Consider the following 16366-nt stretch of genomic DNA (forward strand, 5'->3'; position numbering starts at 1 on the left):
TTTTTTGCAAGTTGTCTAGGTTTTTTCAGCTGAATTAGGACCATTTGCACCGCTAAATCCAAAAATGACATCTGTTTTTCTCAATCAGGTCAGGTTTTTTGCTAATTTGATTTTGAAAAATTTGATCCTCTCGCAAAATTGATTACATTTTTGTGACTTTATCAGTTGATTTTTTATATAGTTCTCACCCAAAATAGGTTTTTAAGAGAAAAAAATCATTTTCTAACAGGATGTATTTATTAAGTGTTGCAAACTTTAATTCCTGTAAATTGAATAATAGATATTGATGAAGGTAAGTACATGTAAATTGAACATTAAATCGTCATTGTGCAAAAAAAAAAAAACATTAATCATAAATTGGCAAAATTAAAATCTTCAGAACTCGTTTATTGCAAGAAATATGAAAGAATTTTGTATCATATGATGTGAAAATGCCCATAAATGTAAGCAAAAATGTTAAAAAGCCAATATGTAGCATAGTTCAGAAAGTTGACCTGATTGAGCAAAATGAATGTGATTTTGGATTCAGCACACCAAAATTATCCTAAATCAGCTCAAAAACTTAAACAATAAACTTGTTGTTGAACAGTGTTACCAGTGACCCAGAATAGAAAGGTAGGCCAAAGATCAAATTTGTTATGATTCTTTAAAATCTTCCCATTTACTTCAGAAAGGTGAAATACATGCGGGGGTGGGGTTTGTTGTGTCTGGCAGCACTTGTTTTCACCTTTTCCCCTTTAAATTATTCATACAAATGAAAAATATATCATCAAATGTAACTATTTTAGCATGACTTTTAAAAAAATTTAATGTCGTTTCTTGCTTGGACTGTAAAAATTAGCTATAATATCCAATACACTTTTGAATATTTTTCAGTCTGTACTATCCCCATTCTACGTATATCGACACTGCCTCATCTCAGTAAATGTCACAGAATTAGTAACTATATCTAATAACTTCTATCTTTGATTTATGTGATGAAAGCATGTACAACTGTTGCATCCCTAATTCAGTAAATAAAACATGAATGCAAAGGTTATGTACAAACCATTTTAATTCCTTGAAAAATAGACTTGTTCTATGTTTAATTCACAACAAAGACATAAATCACTTGTAAGTTTGAAATAAATTAACATTAAAATAATTGCACATAATAAATAAAATGTATAAATATGATGCATCCGTATAATATCTAGGACTACAATAAAATAGACAACTGACATAAAGTATGGCACATGGAAAACACGTTTGCAAACACAAATAAATTAAGTCCAAATAAATTAACAAGCACTCAAAAATGTTATTTTTTAAAAATATAAGTATAGAAACATGTCACAGCACTTTGAGGTAATTTTATATCAGTTTGACTGATGAAGGTGAAGGGTTTTTGATTGATTCACACTTTCAATGCAACAACGGATTCAGCGTTTAGAAATCAATCTCTCTCATGTCAGTAGGTGTTCCGGGTCTTTCAGGTTCCATCTCCTCATCCTTCTCCATGGGGCCCTGCTGAAGCCCACTCCTCAGCCGCTGACGGAGGGCGTATTCGATCATCTCACTGTAGCACTGCAGCACTGCCTGGAATTAAAGACAAGAAAGTGAGTTTTCTGATCAACTGCATGCATTTCTCAAATCATTTATAGACTTTCTTCTGATTTGATTATTCATAATTAGTCTAAAACAGGGCTGTCAAAGTCATTTTAGTTCACTGGCCACATTCAGCCCAATATGATCTCAAGTGGGCCGGAGCAGTCAAATTTAATAATATAATAATAATAATACATTTTATTTATAAGCGCCTTTCAAGACACCCAAGGACACTGTACAACAAGATAAAACAAACAATCCAATACAATCCAAATTAAACAGTGAAAAAAGTAAAATTACATTATGATAATGTTTACATCTACAAAATCAGAATAACATGAACAACTGGAACCATCTTAAGAAAAACAACTGCAATTTTAACAATATTCTGCCTCAGATTATCAGTTTATCCTTTACACATGTGGATTACAATTTACATTACAAATACAAATGCACAAACATTTAATAACAAGTGGAATATTGGTAAATTGCATTTACTTCTCTTAAGACATTTCAGGTTATTCACATATTTTGTAAAATAACAGTTTTTAATATAAACATATTCATGTAATTTTCCTTTTTTTTACACTAAAATGAAGAAAAAATGTGCTGTTTTCATTGTTTATAGGTTTAACATGATGGTATTTTACTGGTCTGACCCACTTGATATCTAATTGGTCTGTATGTGAAATCTGAATTAAAATGATTTTGACATCTGTGATTGTTAATATCTTCAGTGTAATTTTTGTATTTCACAAATCCATCCCACGGGCCAGATTGGATCCTTTGCGGGCCGGATTTGGCCCCGGGCCGCATGTTTGACACCTGTGGTCTAAAATGTGTGAAAATGTTTGGGTGTACTCACTGGGTCAGTCTGACACAGCTCTGCCAGTGCTTCAGTCATGTGCACCAGCTCAGAGGCCTCCTTGTTTCCCAGACCTCGAAGGGCGCAGTTTAACGACGCTGCAGCAACAAGTGACGGTGGAGCTCCGAGAAAAGCCGAGTCACAGGCGCACATGGCAGACAGAGTGTCGCTGTGCCGCCGCAGGGTGGACAGCAGCTCCTCACAGTCACTGTCTGCCGCTCTGCTCTCCACCACAGACGCAACAAAGTGTGGGAGGAAGTCCTGAGGAGTCACTGATGCTGTGTCCCACCGCAGAGTGGCCAGGATGACACGCTCCATTTCCTGAGGGGAGGGGGCGGGGCAAGTCAGAAGGGATGAAAATAGGACACACAAAGAAAGTTTAGGAGTACTGTGGAATTTAGTTTAGTTTAGTTTAGTTTAGTTTATCTTAGATTTGTTTAGTTTTTTAGATTAGATTTGTTTTGTTTAGTTTAGTTTAGATTTGTTTAGTTTTAATTTAGTTTAGTTTATCTTAGCTTAGTTTAGTTTAGTTCAGTTTAGTTTAGCTTTAATTTAGTTTAGTTTAGTTTAGTTTAGTTTAGTTAGTTAGTTTAGTTTTAATTTAGTTTAGTTTAGTTTAATTTAGTTTAGATTAGTTTAGTTTTAATTTAGTTTAGTTTAGTTTAGTTTAGTTTTAATTTAGTTTAGTTTAGTTTAGATTAGTTTAGTTTTAATTTAGTTTAGTTTAGTTTGGTTTAGTTTAGTTTAGCTTTAATTTAGTTTAGTTCAGTTTAGTTTAGTTTAGTTTAGTTTTAATTTAGATTAGTTCAGTTTAGTTTAGTTTAGTTTTAATTTAGTTTAGTTCAGTTTAGTTTAGATTTGTTTAGTTTAGCTTAGCTTAGTTTAGTTTAGATTAGATTTGTTTAGTTTAGTTTTAATTTTGTTTAGTTTAGCTTAGTTTAGCTTAGCTTAGTTTAGCTTAGTTTAGCTTAGCTTGCCTTAGGTTTAGTTTAGTTTAGTTTAGTTTAGTTTAGTTTAGGTTAGTTTAGGTTAGGTTTAGTTTAATTTAGTATAGGTTTAATTTAGTTTAGTTTAGCTTAACTTAGCTTAGCTTAGTTTAGTTTAGTTTATGTTTAATTTAGTTTAGATTAGTTTAGCTTAATTTAGATTAGCTTAGTTCATGTTAATTTAGTTTAGTTTAGTTTAGTTTAGTTTAGCTTAGTTTAGGTTTAATTGTGTTTAGTTTTAATTTAGTTTACTTTAATTTAGTTTAGTTTAGCTTAGCTTAGCTTAACTTAGTTGAGTTTAGCTTAGTTTAGGTTAGTTTATGTTTAATTTAGTTTAGTTTAGCTAAGTTTAGCTTAGTTTAGGTTTAATTGTGTTCAGTTTAATTCAGTTTAGTTTAGCTTAGTTTAGCTTAGTTTAGTTTTAATTTAGTTTAGTTTAGCTTAGTTTAGTTTTAATTTAGTTTAGTTTTAATTGTGTTTAGTTTAGTTTTAATTTAGTTCAGTTTTAATGTAGTTTACTTTACTTTACTTTAGTTTTAATTTAGTCGAGTTGAGTTTAGTTTTAATTTACTTTACTTTAGTTTTAGTTTAGTTGAGTTGAGTTGAGTCTTGTGTATTTGCAGCTGACTCCCTTGTAAAAGAGTTTTTTAATCTCAATGTGATTTTTTTCCTGGTTAATTAAAGGCTAATAATAACTAAACTACAGAGCAGGTGTAGTCATGAATATTAAGTTGTGATGTTCAGCTCTGTTCAGCTGTTGCTCTTTTCTGTAACATAAAAACTGCTTCCATAACCAACGTAAAGCATGGTGAAGGAGTGGTACAGTGATGAATGTGCTAAAACTAAAGCCAGCACACACATTATTCCAGCTACACCTCCTTCACACCTCACTTCATCCTTGCGTGGACGCTGCATGACTGACTCACCCTCAGGTTAAATGGCAGAAAACTGTATTCAGCGGCTGCACACAGAGTGTCAGCTGTGACATTATCACACTCTGTGAGTTTGGAGGCGATGAGGACGCAGCCAGCGGCCAGGCAGTACGGTGAGACGGGCACAGACAGACAGGCAGACAGGAACCTGTCCATCAGGGAGACGGACAGAGGGAACACCGCCTCGTCACAGCTGCACTCACTGCACACCTGGAGAGGAAAAGAACACCCACAGAGGATCAGCGTCACTGCTAAGGTTCAAGGTTCCAGGTGACTTTATTTGTACCTGTGGGTAGATTTGTTTTACAGACGAGGTGACTGTTTTTGGCGTTACAGCAAGACACATATTGAACCTGTTCGGCAGGTACTTGATCGAGCGTCCAGACAAAAAGTGTTCAGTGTTCCACTATTCATCAGTATAGCAGCATGGATAAGGAAAAGAATTAAATAAATAAATAAGATATAAGATGCAATAAAACACAATAAAAACCCAGAGAAGATAAAAACAGTCTGGAATAAAAACCAGGATAAGAACATAAAATTTAAAAATTAGAAGTCGCAATAATAATAAATAGAGCAAAGAAATAGAATAAATAACTAAAATTAACTACCTTTGAACTACCTTCAAATCACAACTTAAACATTGGATGAAGGAAAACCAAGCCTGTGACCATCAGTAGATCATCAACACTGTGTTGTTCTGTGTGTTTTTAGGATGTTTTGCATTTCTGTCTACTGTCTTTTTATGATGTCTTTTACAATATTTTGCCTTTTTGTCAACTGTCTTTCTTGTCACCTGCCTGGGGACTACAGATGGAAGTTAGCACTGCTGCTACAATCTGGCATGTTTACAGCTGCAACTGTTGTAGATGTTCATTAATATGCACTGTCCCTATTAAATAAATAAAATAAATAAGTTAATAAAGTGCAATGTCACTATCTCTTATTGAGCTCAGTGATGGCGACAGGAACAAAAGTGTTTTTATAAACGCTGTGTCCTGCTACACTGATGATATGACGGTAACAAACTGGGAGGTGACAGCTGCGTACTTCCATGGCCCATTTGGTGAGCTCCTCTCTGCGCTCTGGATCCCTCTGGATGAGAGTGACGTAGAGCATGGAAGGCATGTAGCGCTCCTCCACCTGAAGCAGCCTCTGGATCACACGATGCCCTGACACAGTGGGGTCCCAGGCAGCTCGGAGCTGAGCCGGACCTCTGCTGTGGACGGGGGCCGGTGCTGGTGCTGGTGCTTCAGCCTGAACCGGGTCATCCTCCACCTCTTCACACCACAGAGACACGACATGCCTCTGTCCTTCTGCACGGCCTTTTGGCTAAAATATGAACCTATTCCCGTCCCAGAGGGTGACAGCGGAGGACCGTCACCTGAAGAGTCTCTTTTGTAGCTGATCAGAAATGTAAAAATCCCTGCAGATCCTCTGTTTGTCCTGGTTGAGGCTGTGTGTCTGAAGTGCTTTGTCGAATCATCCACTTTTTTTCCAGAGTTTTATACCCAGTCGAGGGAGAGCGAGGGAGTGGCCGAGAGGGGAAGGAAAAGATCGTAGAAAAGGGGTGGAGATTCTCGTGAGTGACATAAAATAATAAGAAGACAGCAATATGGTCTGTGCAACAATTGCTTCAACAGGTGGGGAGAGCGAGAAGGGGTGAGGGAAGGAGGCAGGGGAGGAGTGACGAGGAGTAGACAAGAGAGGGAGTGGCCCGCAGGGGACGAGCAACAGCTTGTGTTCGACTCTGAAAAGGAGAAGGGAGGCAAAGAAAAGGCTACGAGGGGTGAGAGAGGGAGAAACCAGAGACAAAAGGTCATCTCCAGACTCTGACAATGGGAATGGATGACAAAAGGATGAGGGTGTTTGTTTACAACGTGACCATGTGACCAAAGATGTCAAACACTGGATGGATGTTAAATCCTGCCTGCTGCTGAAAAAAAAGTTATATATTTATAATATATATACTTTTATATTATTACCAAACCAGACAATGATTTCATCGTTTGTTATTATTCCATCAGTTAAAGGTAAATAGAGAATAAGTATATAACTTTAAAATGAATCTGATTTCAAGAGCGATTTTGGTAAAAAAAAAAAAAAAAATCAAACCATCACAGGGTTAGGAGATGAATAATACAAAAGGGAAAAAAAAGATCATTCTTTGTCAAAGTAAATACTGATGAATTATCTTTTCTTTTTTTTTTTTTTTTTGAGAAATACATACTGTGGAGAATGTAGGAGTATATATGATAGGAATGTAAATTTATCTTTACACTGTATCTACACTAATACGAATGGAAGATATATACATTACATTAAGATTATATTGTATTTTTTAATTCTTTTTTTTTTTGTGTGTATTGTTCTTTTCGGGGGTGGTATTCATATAAGCCTTCTTTTTGGCTTCTAACCTCTCCTGCACAATTTTTGTTACTTGTTTGAATGTTGTTTTTTCTATTGCTGTTTTTATTTTGTGCAAAAAAAAAAAAAAAAATACATGAAAGGCTGCATTTTATTTTTCTTTTTTTTTCCTCTTACTGTATGATGAAATTTCATATATACACTTATATAAGGCAGTATTCTGTACTGGTAATTACCTGTCTTTTGCTGATAATAGCAATAAAGTAAAAAAAAAAAAAAAAAAAAGAAAGAAAGAAAGAAATACATACATACTGGCACATGTGGAAAAAAGTTTTACTCCATTATAGTAACTTTAAGTGGCAGATTTATATTACTACTAATTAAAAATAACCTGACATTCCACACTTTGACATTTAGTACTTTCTGTTATTTATCTTTATTTCAGTAACATCTTGAACATGGGACTCTCACTTTTATTTGTTTTTTATTTTTATACTTTTATACATTGATGATGCTACTTTTAGCAAATGATCTGGGTACTTCCTCCACCAACGTCAGCATTTTTTTAAGAAGATCAAAATTCAGGAGGAAATAATAAAGGACCTCATCTTTACAGTCATACAGAATGTTCAATTTTTCTGATACATACTTTTTTTTTCACATAGAAAAGAGATGGCGGTTTTAGGATGTTTCGTTTCCACTGACTGTGTTCAATAAAGTTTTGGCTGAGAGTCACGTCACTCTTTTCTCTGAGGACTCTCATTGTCAAAGCAACCTGTGTCCCGTCGTCCTCCCCTCCCTGCGCCTGTGGCAATCTGCTCCTCGTGTTTAAAGCTCAGCGAAGCCACTGGGGAGGGCTGGGCGAGGTATGTGCAACAGACAGTGGAGCCAGGCAGGTCAATGAGCCGTATTGTCTCCCTTTACAAATCAGTGTCAGACAACAGCCCCTGGCCTTCTGCCTGCTGCTGGCTCCTCACACAACTTCACACATTCAGAGGATAGACACACTTTTCACACACTCCCCGGGGACTCCTCTGATGGCCACAATGGGGTCGCACTCACCACTGCAGAATACAGATTGTATTGACATAGTCATTACAGGTGGCCTTCCACGCATTAAGGTTTCGATGACAGCTCAGGTTTCAAATCGGAGTTAAATGGACGACCACGCTGACACCGTGCTATGATCACCATGACTTGATTTGAGCTGAGCATCAATAATTCATGCGCTAACATACAGGTGACGGCTACTTTGGTGAATAACAACAGGATTGGGTTCACAAGTGAGGTGTAAAAAAAAGGTTTTTGTGGCAAAAAAAGATATATACTCCAGCACAGATGTCAGCAGGCTTATTTGGAGATGTAAAGTCTAAGATGGAATATCATAAAGTGTGAATATAGGCACATACACAAAATACTATACAGCCAACAAGGTTATTACACTGGGTTACAAAAAAGTGTTTTTTGCAAGTTGTCTAGGTTTTTTCAACTGAATTAGGACCATTTTGCAGCGCTAAATCCAAAAATGACATCTGTTTTTCTCAATCAGGTCAGGTTTTTTTGCTAATTTGATTTGGAAAAATTTGATCTTCTCAAAAATATAATAATTAATACCAAAATCAGATTGGTAAGCACACTTTATGAAACTTGTGACTTGATTCCTGTTAGGTACAATGGTGTATTCACCGCAGATGTAGCAGAATACGTCAGGCTTATTTTTGCAAGATCTTCTAGTCGAAGCCATTTCATTCACCTGTAATATTAAAAAAACATTAATCATAAATTGGCAAAAGTCAAATCTTCAGAGCTCATTTATTGCTAGAAATATGAAAGAATTTTGTATCATATGATGTGAAAATGCCCATAAATGTAAGCAAAAATGTTGAAAAGCCAATATGTAGCATAGTTCAGAAAGTTGACCTGAATGAGCAAAATGAATGTGATTTTTGGATTCAGCACCAAAATGATCCTAAATCAGCTCAAAAAACTGAAACAATAAATTTGTTGTTGGCCAGTTAACGAAAACTAATGAAATGATGAAAACTAGAATTGTAAAAACACTTTCGTTAACTGAAATAAATAAAAACTATAATTAAAAGAAAAAAACGATAACTAACTGAAACTGTACTGTGTTTATTAAACTAACTGAAACGGATAAAAATTATGGATAAAACTCCCTTTCCTTTTCATCTTCGTCAATGTCGGATTGATGCAAAATCGATTTATTTCCCTCAAGCAATTTTATCTGCTGGCACCATATGATATTTAAGGGTCCGTCACTTGTGGTTTCCAGTCGTCTTCTGGTCCCCACTCTACCTGGAAACATGGAGACTAAAGTTGGGAGAAAGCAGCAGAGTCCTGTCTGGGATTTATTTGAATACGACCACAGAGAAGAAGAGAAAAGATATAAAGAAACTAAAACTAAGCATTTAGAAAAAAACAAAAACTAATAAAAACTATCAAACCTGCTCTAAAAACAATTAAAACAAACTGAATTAGAGAAAAAAAAAAGTCAAAACTAAATAAAACTAAACTAGAATGAAAAATCCCAAACTATTAGAACCTTGCAGCAGAAACACTTATAAGGACACATCCACTGTAAAACTATTCACTATCCTCATGTTAGATGAGAAAAATAAGACAGTCTTAGTTGTTTGCATGTCCTTTACACACGTGCACACACTCATATGTACATGTCTGTCAGTTACTGATCTTCTGATGATGTCCTACCACTGAAATAAACTATATCAACATAATAAGCTAATAATTTCACACATTACCATATTTTCCATTTATTGTCATTTTTTTTATTGTATTAATTTAATTCTACATAATTTTATGCTTGTGAATTTGGTTTTGCCTCTGTAGCAAAATTCTGATTTGAGTTCTTCATTCTAATGCAGTGGTTTTCAACCTCGGCGTCGGCCTGTCGCCTGGAATTCAAATGGGGTTGCATGAAATTCCTAGTAATTGATTAAAAAAAAAAAAAAAAAAAAAAAAAACAACAACTAATAAGAAATATATTTGAGTTGAGAGAAAACTGCAGCACTGTGGTTCTGTTTATCTGTCAAATGTTCATTGTGGTCAGTTTCAGATGCTGCAGCTCTTTCATAATTCATAGTTTTGTATGAATTGTATTTGTATGTTGTTTGTAAATCCAAGCTGGACTGACTGTACATAAATAGATAAAATTCTCCCTTTGTGCAGTAATCTACACCTGGTTTTTCTGCCTCTGTTCATAAGAATATACATTATATAAACTAAATGTCTTCTAAAATTAAACTTAAATTTGCAACATAGTATAGCAAACTATTACATGATCCAAAAAAAATTAATTTTAGCAAAAGAAAAAAAAATCTCCGTTCTGGGGTCGCCAGAAATTTGTGATGTTAAAATGAGGTCACGTTCCTGGTATTATTTGGGTGAACATGGTGATGATCTTCTGTTCATGCTTTCTTTTTTTATATTCATCATTTAACAGGTCTTATGTATTTTATTTTATTTTTTTGTAGTTTTGTTTGTTTGCTTTGTGTTTGTTTTCTTTCTCTTCTGCCCAGTTTACTCAGTTCTGGTTGTAGTTATTGTTACCAGTACAATAACACTGGTCAACAACAAATTTATTGTTTCAGTTTTTTGAGCTGATTTAGGATAATTCTGGTGTGCTGAATCCAAAAATCACATTAATTTTGCTCAATCAGGTCAACTTTCTGAACTATGCTACATATTGGCTTTTGAACATTTTTGCTTACATTTATGGGCATTTTCACATCATATGATACAAAATTCTTTCATATTTCTTGCAATAAACGAGTTCTGAAGATTTTACTTTTGCCAATTTATCATTTATGTTTTTTTTTAATATTACAGGTGAATGAAATGGCTTCGACTAGAAGATCTTGCAAAAATAAGCCTGACGTATTGTGCTACATCTGCGCTGAATACACCATTGTACCTAACAGGAATCAAGTCACAAGTTTCATAAAGTGTGCTTACCAATCTTATTTTGGTATTAATTATTATATTTTGTGAGAAGATCAAATTTTTCCAAATCAAATAGCAAAAAAACCTGACCTGATTGAGAAAAACAGATGTCATTTTTGGATTTAGCGCTGCAAAATGGTCCTAATTCAGTTGAAAAAAACCTAGACAGGTTGCAAAAAACATTTTTTTGTAACCCAGTGTTATCACCATGGTTGTTACTGTTTGTATTGTTGATACTTTTTTGTGAGGGTCTTCGCCACCTTCTCTTTCTTACCCCCCCCCCATGTCAGGTCCGGCATCGAAATATGGTTCAACAAAGCTCATAATAAAGTCAGTAGAATATCAAGTGGAGCTTCATATACTTAATGAAGTTACCCTTAGCAAATCAAATTTGTTCAGCACCAAAAGGAGCCAGACTACCATTCTGCTGTTAGGATGGTGGACAAGACAAGTTAAAGAAAAAAAAAAAAAAAAAAAAAAGAGGTCACAAGTCTAACCAGGTTGGGAACCACTGTTCTAGTGTTTGTTCATGTATTCATGCTCTGATTTGAATCTCATGAAGTCATTCGGTACAGCTTCAGAGCCGAGGCCTCACAGATGCGCATTAATGCGATGATTCACTGACACATGATCTACTGACTCACAAGTAGAGCCACTTTAAAGTCAGAATAAAAACTTTACACGACTGAGAAACGCTGGATGAAATTTCAGGTTTTTATCATCATCAGTGACTGCAGATGATAAAGAGCATATATCCTCCTGAGACCCAGGAAGTAAATGTTTTTGCTATTTTACATTAAATAATTGCCTTAATTGGAGACAGCATGATGCAACGGTTTTTCAGATACATTTTAATTAAAAAAATATATATAATGTCCTTTTCAGTGAACATTTTTTATTTCAATTTTTTTAAGTAAAGCTGTGAAACTCTTGTCCACTACAGAAGACAAAAATACACTGCTGGGTCACAGGAGGATAAGGCCATATGTTTTACATTTACACCATGTACCCACGTGCTCATGTTTATTCATGTGAGATGTGTCCTGTTAAATAATATACACATAAACTTACTCAGCTGATTTGGGAATTAGATTATTAAAATCTTCAGCTTCATATTTTTTGTGCATGTGGAAGTTTACTGATTAATTGGTAATTGCTTCCTGATTATACATGTTTTTCAGGTTGATTTTTAATTGAACTGTTTAATTTAGTTTAGTTAGTTTAGTTTTAGTTTAGTTAGTTTGTTTAGTTTGTTTAGTTAGTTTAGTTGTTTAGTTTAGTTTAGTTTAGTTTAGTTAGTAGTTAGTTTAGTTTAGTTGTTTAGTTTAGTTAGTTTAGTTTAGTTTAGTTTAGTTAGTTAGTTTAGTTTAGTTAGTTTGTTTAGTTTAGTTAGTTCAGTTTAGTTTAGTTTAGTTTGTTAGTTTAGTTTGTTTGTTTGGTTGGTTTAGTTAGTTTAGTTAGTTTAGTTAGTTTGTTTAGAATAGTTTAGTTAGTTTAGTTAGTTTAGTTAGTTTAGTTTAGTTTAATTTGTTTAGTAGTTAGTTTAGTTAGTTTAGTTTGTTAGTTTAGTTTAGTTTGTTTAGTTTGTTTGTTTAGTTTAGTTTAGTTTGTTTAGTTTAGTTTTAGTTTGGTTTAGTTAGTTTAGTTTAGTTTAGTTTAGTTTAGTTTAGTTTATTTAGTTTAGTTTAGTTTAGTTTATTTAGTTTAGTCAGTTTAGTTCAGTTTAGTTAGTTAGTTTAGTTAGTTTAGTTAGTTTGTTTGTTTGTTTTGTTGTTGTTTGTTTAGTTAGTTAGTTTGTTTAGTTTAGTTTAGTTTGTTTAGTTTAGTTTAGTTTAGTTTGTTTAGTTTAGTTAGTTTAATTTAGTTTAGTTTGTTTAGTTTAGCTTTGTTTAGTTTTGTTTAGTTTAGTTTTTGTTTAGTTTAGTTTAGTTTAGTTTAGTTAGTTTAGTTTGTTTAGTTTAGTTTAGGTTTGTTTAGTTTGTTTAGTTTGTTTAGTTAGTTAGTTTAGTTTAGTTAGTTTAGTTTAGTTTGTTTAGTTTAGTTTAATTTAGTTTGTTTAGTTTATTTTAGTTTAGTTTAGTTTGTTTAGTTTAGTTTGTTTAGTTTATTTTAGTTCAGTTTAGTTCAGTGGTTTCCAACCTTTTTTGGCTCACGACCCCATTTTAACATCACAAATTTCTGGTGACCCCAGACATTCAAAACGGAGACTTTTTTTTTTTTTTGCTAAAATTAATTTGTTTTTGATTATGTAATAGTTTGCTCTACTATGTTACAAACAAACGTTAATTTTAGTTGACATTTAGTCTATATAACGTATATTGTTGTGGACAGAGGCAGTAAATCCAGGTGTAGATTACTGCACAAAAAATTTGATTTCCTTGGTCAGGATCTGTCCAGTCAGTCCAGCTGTGATTTACAAACAAACATACAAATACAATTCATACAAATTATGAATTATGAAAGAGCTGCAGCATCTGAAACTGACCACAAAGAACATCTGACAGATAAACAGAACCACAGTGCTGCAGTTTCAGCTTCAAAGTGTGTCATGTCTTTTATGGATTGTGATTGTCTCTGTCAACTCACCATATACATTTTTATCAGTTACTAGAAATTTCAGGCGACCCAATTTGAATTCCAGGCGACCCCACGACGGGTCCTGACCCAAGGTTGAACAACACTGGTTTAGTTTATTTCAGACACAAACACAATACAAAACATAAGGAAAAAAAATAAAAATAAAACATAACAAAAATTAAAAAAAAAAAAAAAAGAATAATAGAAAGAAGAACAACTGTTGTGCCTGATGTGTAATGGATCTGATTCTGGTTAGTGATTTGCTAAAATTTTATCATAATTGGTATTTTATCTGGCTATTAAACTGGTTCTTAGGTTATGAATAAGTACTGTGTTTTTTCTATTTGTAAGCTTCAGTTATATCCTCCTCAGACCCAGGAAATGTCAGCAAAGTACCAGCTTTTTTGTTTTTTATTAAATCAGTGCCTATATTGGAAACATGATGCAACAGTTTTTTCAGATGCAGTTTTTAAAATTTTATGGAATGTCCTTTGTGGTGGACAGTTTCCTTTTTTTTTTTTTTTTTTTTTTTTTGTATAAAGCTGTGAAACTCTTGTCCACAAATATGGACAGAAAACCCATAGCTGAGTCTGAGGAGGTTAAATCAGTCGTAAATTCTCAAAATCCTTCTTTATGTTTTTGCCTGTTCATTTCATCCATAATACCACATGAGCGAGTAATTTCGATTTTCACTAAAGAAACATCCATACTGTAGGCTTAACTCTAAGTTCAGAGGGCGAATCAGCGGTCAACATCGAACGCAGATAACAGCTTTTCTTGAAACCACAACATAATGACAAGATGATGACAGCATAATCCTCCGACACTAAGTTGATTGTAGTGAGAGAATATGAGGTTTAAAGCGGTCGACAAGGCCTCGGCCGATAAAACAGGCTTTGAGAAGGGCTGAAAGCAGATTGAGTTTGAATGGAGGACTGTGTTAAGTTTGGTTCTGCCCAGTCAAGTGAGGTCAGGTTTGGGGTGGGCCGAGGAGGGGGTTAAGAGAAACAGAGTGACAGACCGCGGGGCTGTTTAAGCACCCCGCTAAATTCATGTGTCGCAGCTGTATTCAAACAACATGGATTGAAGGGGAAAGAGACAGGGATGAGCCAAAAGAGGAGTGCAGCAGGTCCTGAGAAGGGGGTGTGGATCCCCGCCCCTCATTTTCCAGCTCATTTCCCGGGACAGTGGAGAACAGAGGTCCCATTTTCCCCTCCGCCATTCACCTCACACAGACACCTGCTGGTCAAAGGGGGCGGAGACCACAGAGGCCAAAGTTTAACCAGTTCACAAGTCAGGGCACGACATAAACATTACTGTTACATTCGAATAATTAGAGTTTTCCCATGGATTCACACCAAAATTCAACGTGGTTTTCACCATTGCCATTTGCTTGTTGTTTTATTTAAAATGAAAATAAATGTGAAAGCTTAAAAAATGTTTTATAACAGCTTTTTCAGCTGTTGTGGTGAGTGATAGCTTAAAGGCTGTAACCAGGAAGGGGTTTGTTAAATTTAATTATTTCATCAATTTTTTTTTTTTTTTTTTTGGTCTCTTTTCTCTGTTACTGATCTAATTATGCTGTTGTATGCTTACATCTTAACGTCTCTGGGTGTGATGTATACAAGTGGGCTCAGTTTTGTTCTTCAGAGAATAGATTTGGATTGGAAACACTTTGTCAGTTTATCTATACTGTTCAACAAATATTCTTATTCTACCAACATATTAAACTGTGAAGAATAAATTACCTGGAAAACAACAGTAGCAACATGCAAACCTAGCAAAGTCATACTTAATTTGGTTAATGACTAAAATAAAAACTACACTGGTCTACAGTTTTTTAGAAATGATTTGCTTCAGAGATTAAATGTGCTAAATTTTACGTATTTTAATAAGATTAATTGGAAAATAAATGACAAAAGTGCTGGTTTGCTGATGTTTTCAAGGTATATGATTAAGTGTTATTCCACATATATATTGGTTTATGTACATTTATACAATAGTTTATAAATCTTCCACTAAATAGAACCTGTAAAGTGAATGTATTCTAATGTGCAGACAGTGTTTTGAAGTAGATCTTGTAGCTCTGACACAAATATTCCTTTTGAGTCAAACCCATTCTCTCGTTAATTCTTGAATTTCACATTTTGACCCAAGGCTGTACCTTGGAAAGTTCAGCCAACCAGCATTTTTGACTTGACTTTTCTTTATCAGTGACTCTCGTGGTAAAATTTCATACTTTTATTCTGGAAGCATTTTCCTTGTAGACCAGTGCTATATGCCTATATTTAAAACAAATGAAACAATGCAGATTTGTGATTCTGTTATTTATCTTGCACACCAGAACAGGAACAGTTACTTTAATGTTCATTTTATTATTAAATGAAGTATTGTATTTCTGACGTTGAACATTATCTTGCTTGTCTGCTCCAACTGTGCCTCCTTCATGACTGTCAGAGCTCCTCCTGACAGTGTTGATACCTTAGATTGTTTAATCTATTAAATCTGCTTTTCCAGAATTTGTTGCTTTAAAGTGAAGTTCTTGAGGAGACCAGTACATCAGTATTTTTGCAACCACAGGAAATAGACACCAATGAGATGAAGTCATTTGGAACAAACTGTCTCGCACAGTCATAAAAAAACATAACATGCAACACATTTTTAATACCCCTCAGCTAAATATAGTGTAAGATTCTGTTGAAAGTTCCTGCCCTATAATTTAGATTAGATTGTCTTTGTGTCAAACTTATTACATACATACACTACCAGCCCAAAGTTTAGATTCACGTTCTCATTTAAATGGCATGAGATGGATGGCAGATGGACCAACAAGTGCTCAGCATCACTGGGAACTGGGATGTCCGATATTGGCTTTTTGCCAAAAACCAATATGCTGATATTGTCCAACGCTTAATTTCCGATTCCGATATCTACTGATACTGCTGCCGATATATGTGGGATATTAAACTAATTTTAGGTAAATCACATATCTCCTGTCATGGAATTAACACATCATGCCTAATTTTATTGTGATGTTCCATTGGATGCATTCTCAAATGCAACAAGGCTTT

At 34.4% G+C, this 16366-nt stretch overlaps 1 protein-coding gene across 1 annotated transcript; it reads right to left on the reverse strand.

Annotated features, from left to right (window-relative positions):
• Positions 1-1236: 1236 nt before the first annotated feature.
• On the reverse strand, positions 1237-14517 carry LOC115424107 (G1/S-specific cyclin-D2-like). The gene is made up of 5 exons (XM_030141210.1): positions 14371-14517; positions 5421-5702; positions 4365-4580; positions 2453-2773; positions 1237-1578 (listed from the first exon to the last, which is right to left on the reverse strand). Exons 1-5 carry the CDS (start codon positions 14515-14517, stop codon positions 1429-1431), a joined length of 1116 nt encoding a protein of 371 aa, XP_029997070.1. The 3' UTR covers positions 1237-1428.
• Positions 14518-16366: the final 1849 nt, after the last annotated feature.

This window comes from Sphaeramia orbicularis, chromosome 8 (genome assembly GCF_902148855.1).
Source record: "Sphaeramia orbicularis chromosome 8, fSphaOr1.1, whole genome shotgun sequence".
NCBI lineage: Eukaryota > Metazoa > Chordata > Actinopteri > Kurtiformes > Apogonidae > Sphaeramia > Sphaeramia orbicularis.

What these genes read in the sequence shown, in the direction of transcription:
- LOC115424107 (XM_030141210.1), bottom strand. Translation starts at nt 14,517, where the DNA reads ATGGCGGAGGGGAAAATGGGACCTCTGTTCTCCACTGTCCCGGGAAAT. An exon ending in TCACCAAATGGGCCATGGAA is followed by an intron (nt 4,581 to 5,420) that starts GTACGCAGCTGT and finishes TTTCCTCTCCAG; the next exon opens with GTGTGCAGTGAGTGCAGCTG. An exon ending in TTCTGCCATTTAACCTGAGG is followed by an intron (nt 2,774 to 4,364) that starts GTGAGTCAGTCA and finishes CCCTCCCCTCAG; the next exon opens with GAAATGGAGCGTGTCATCCT.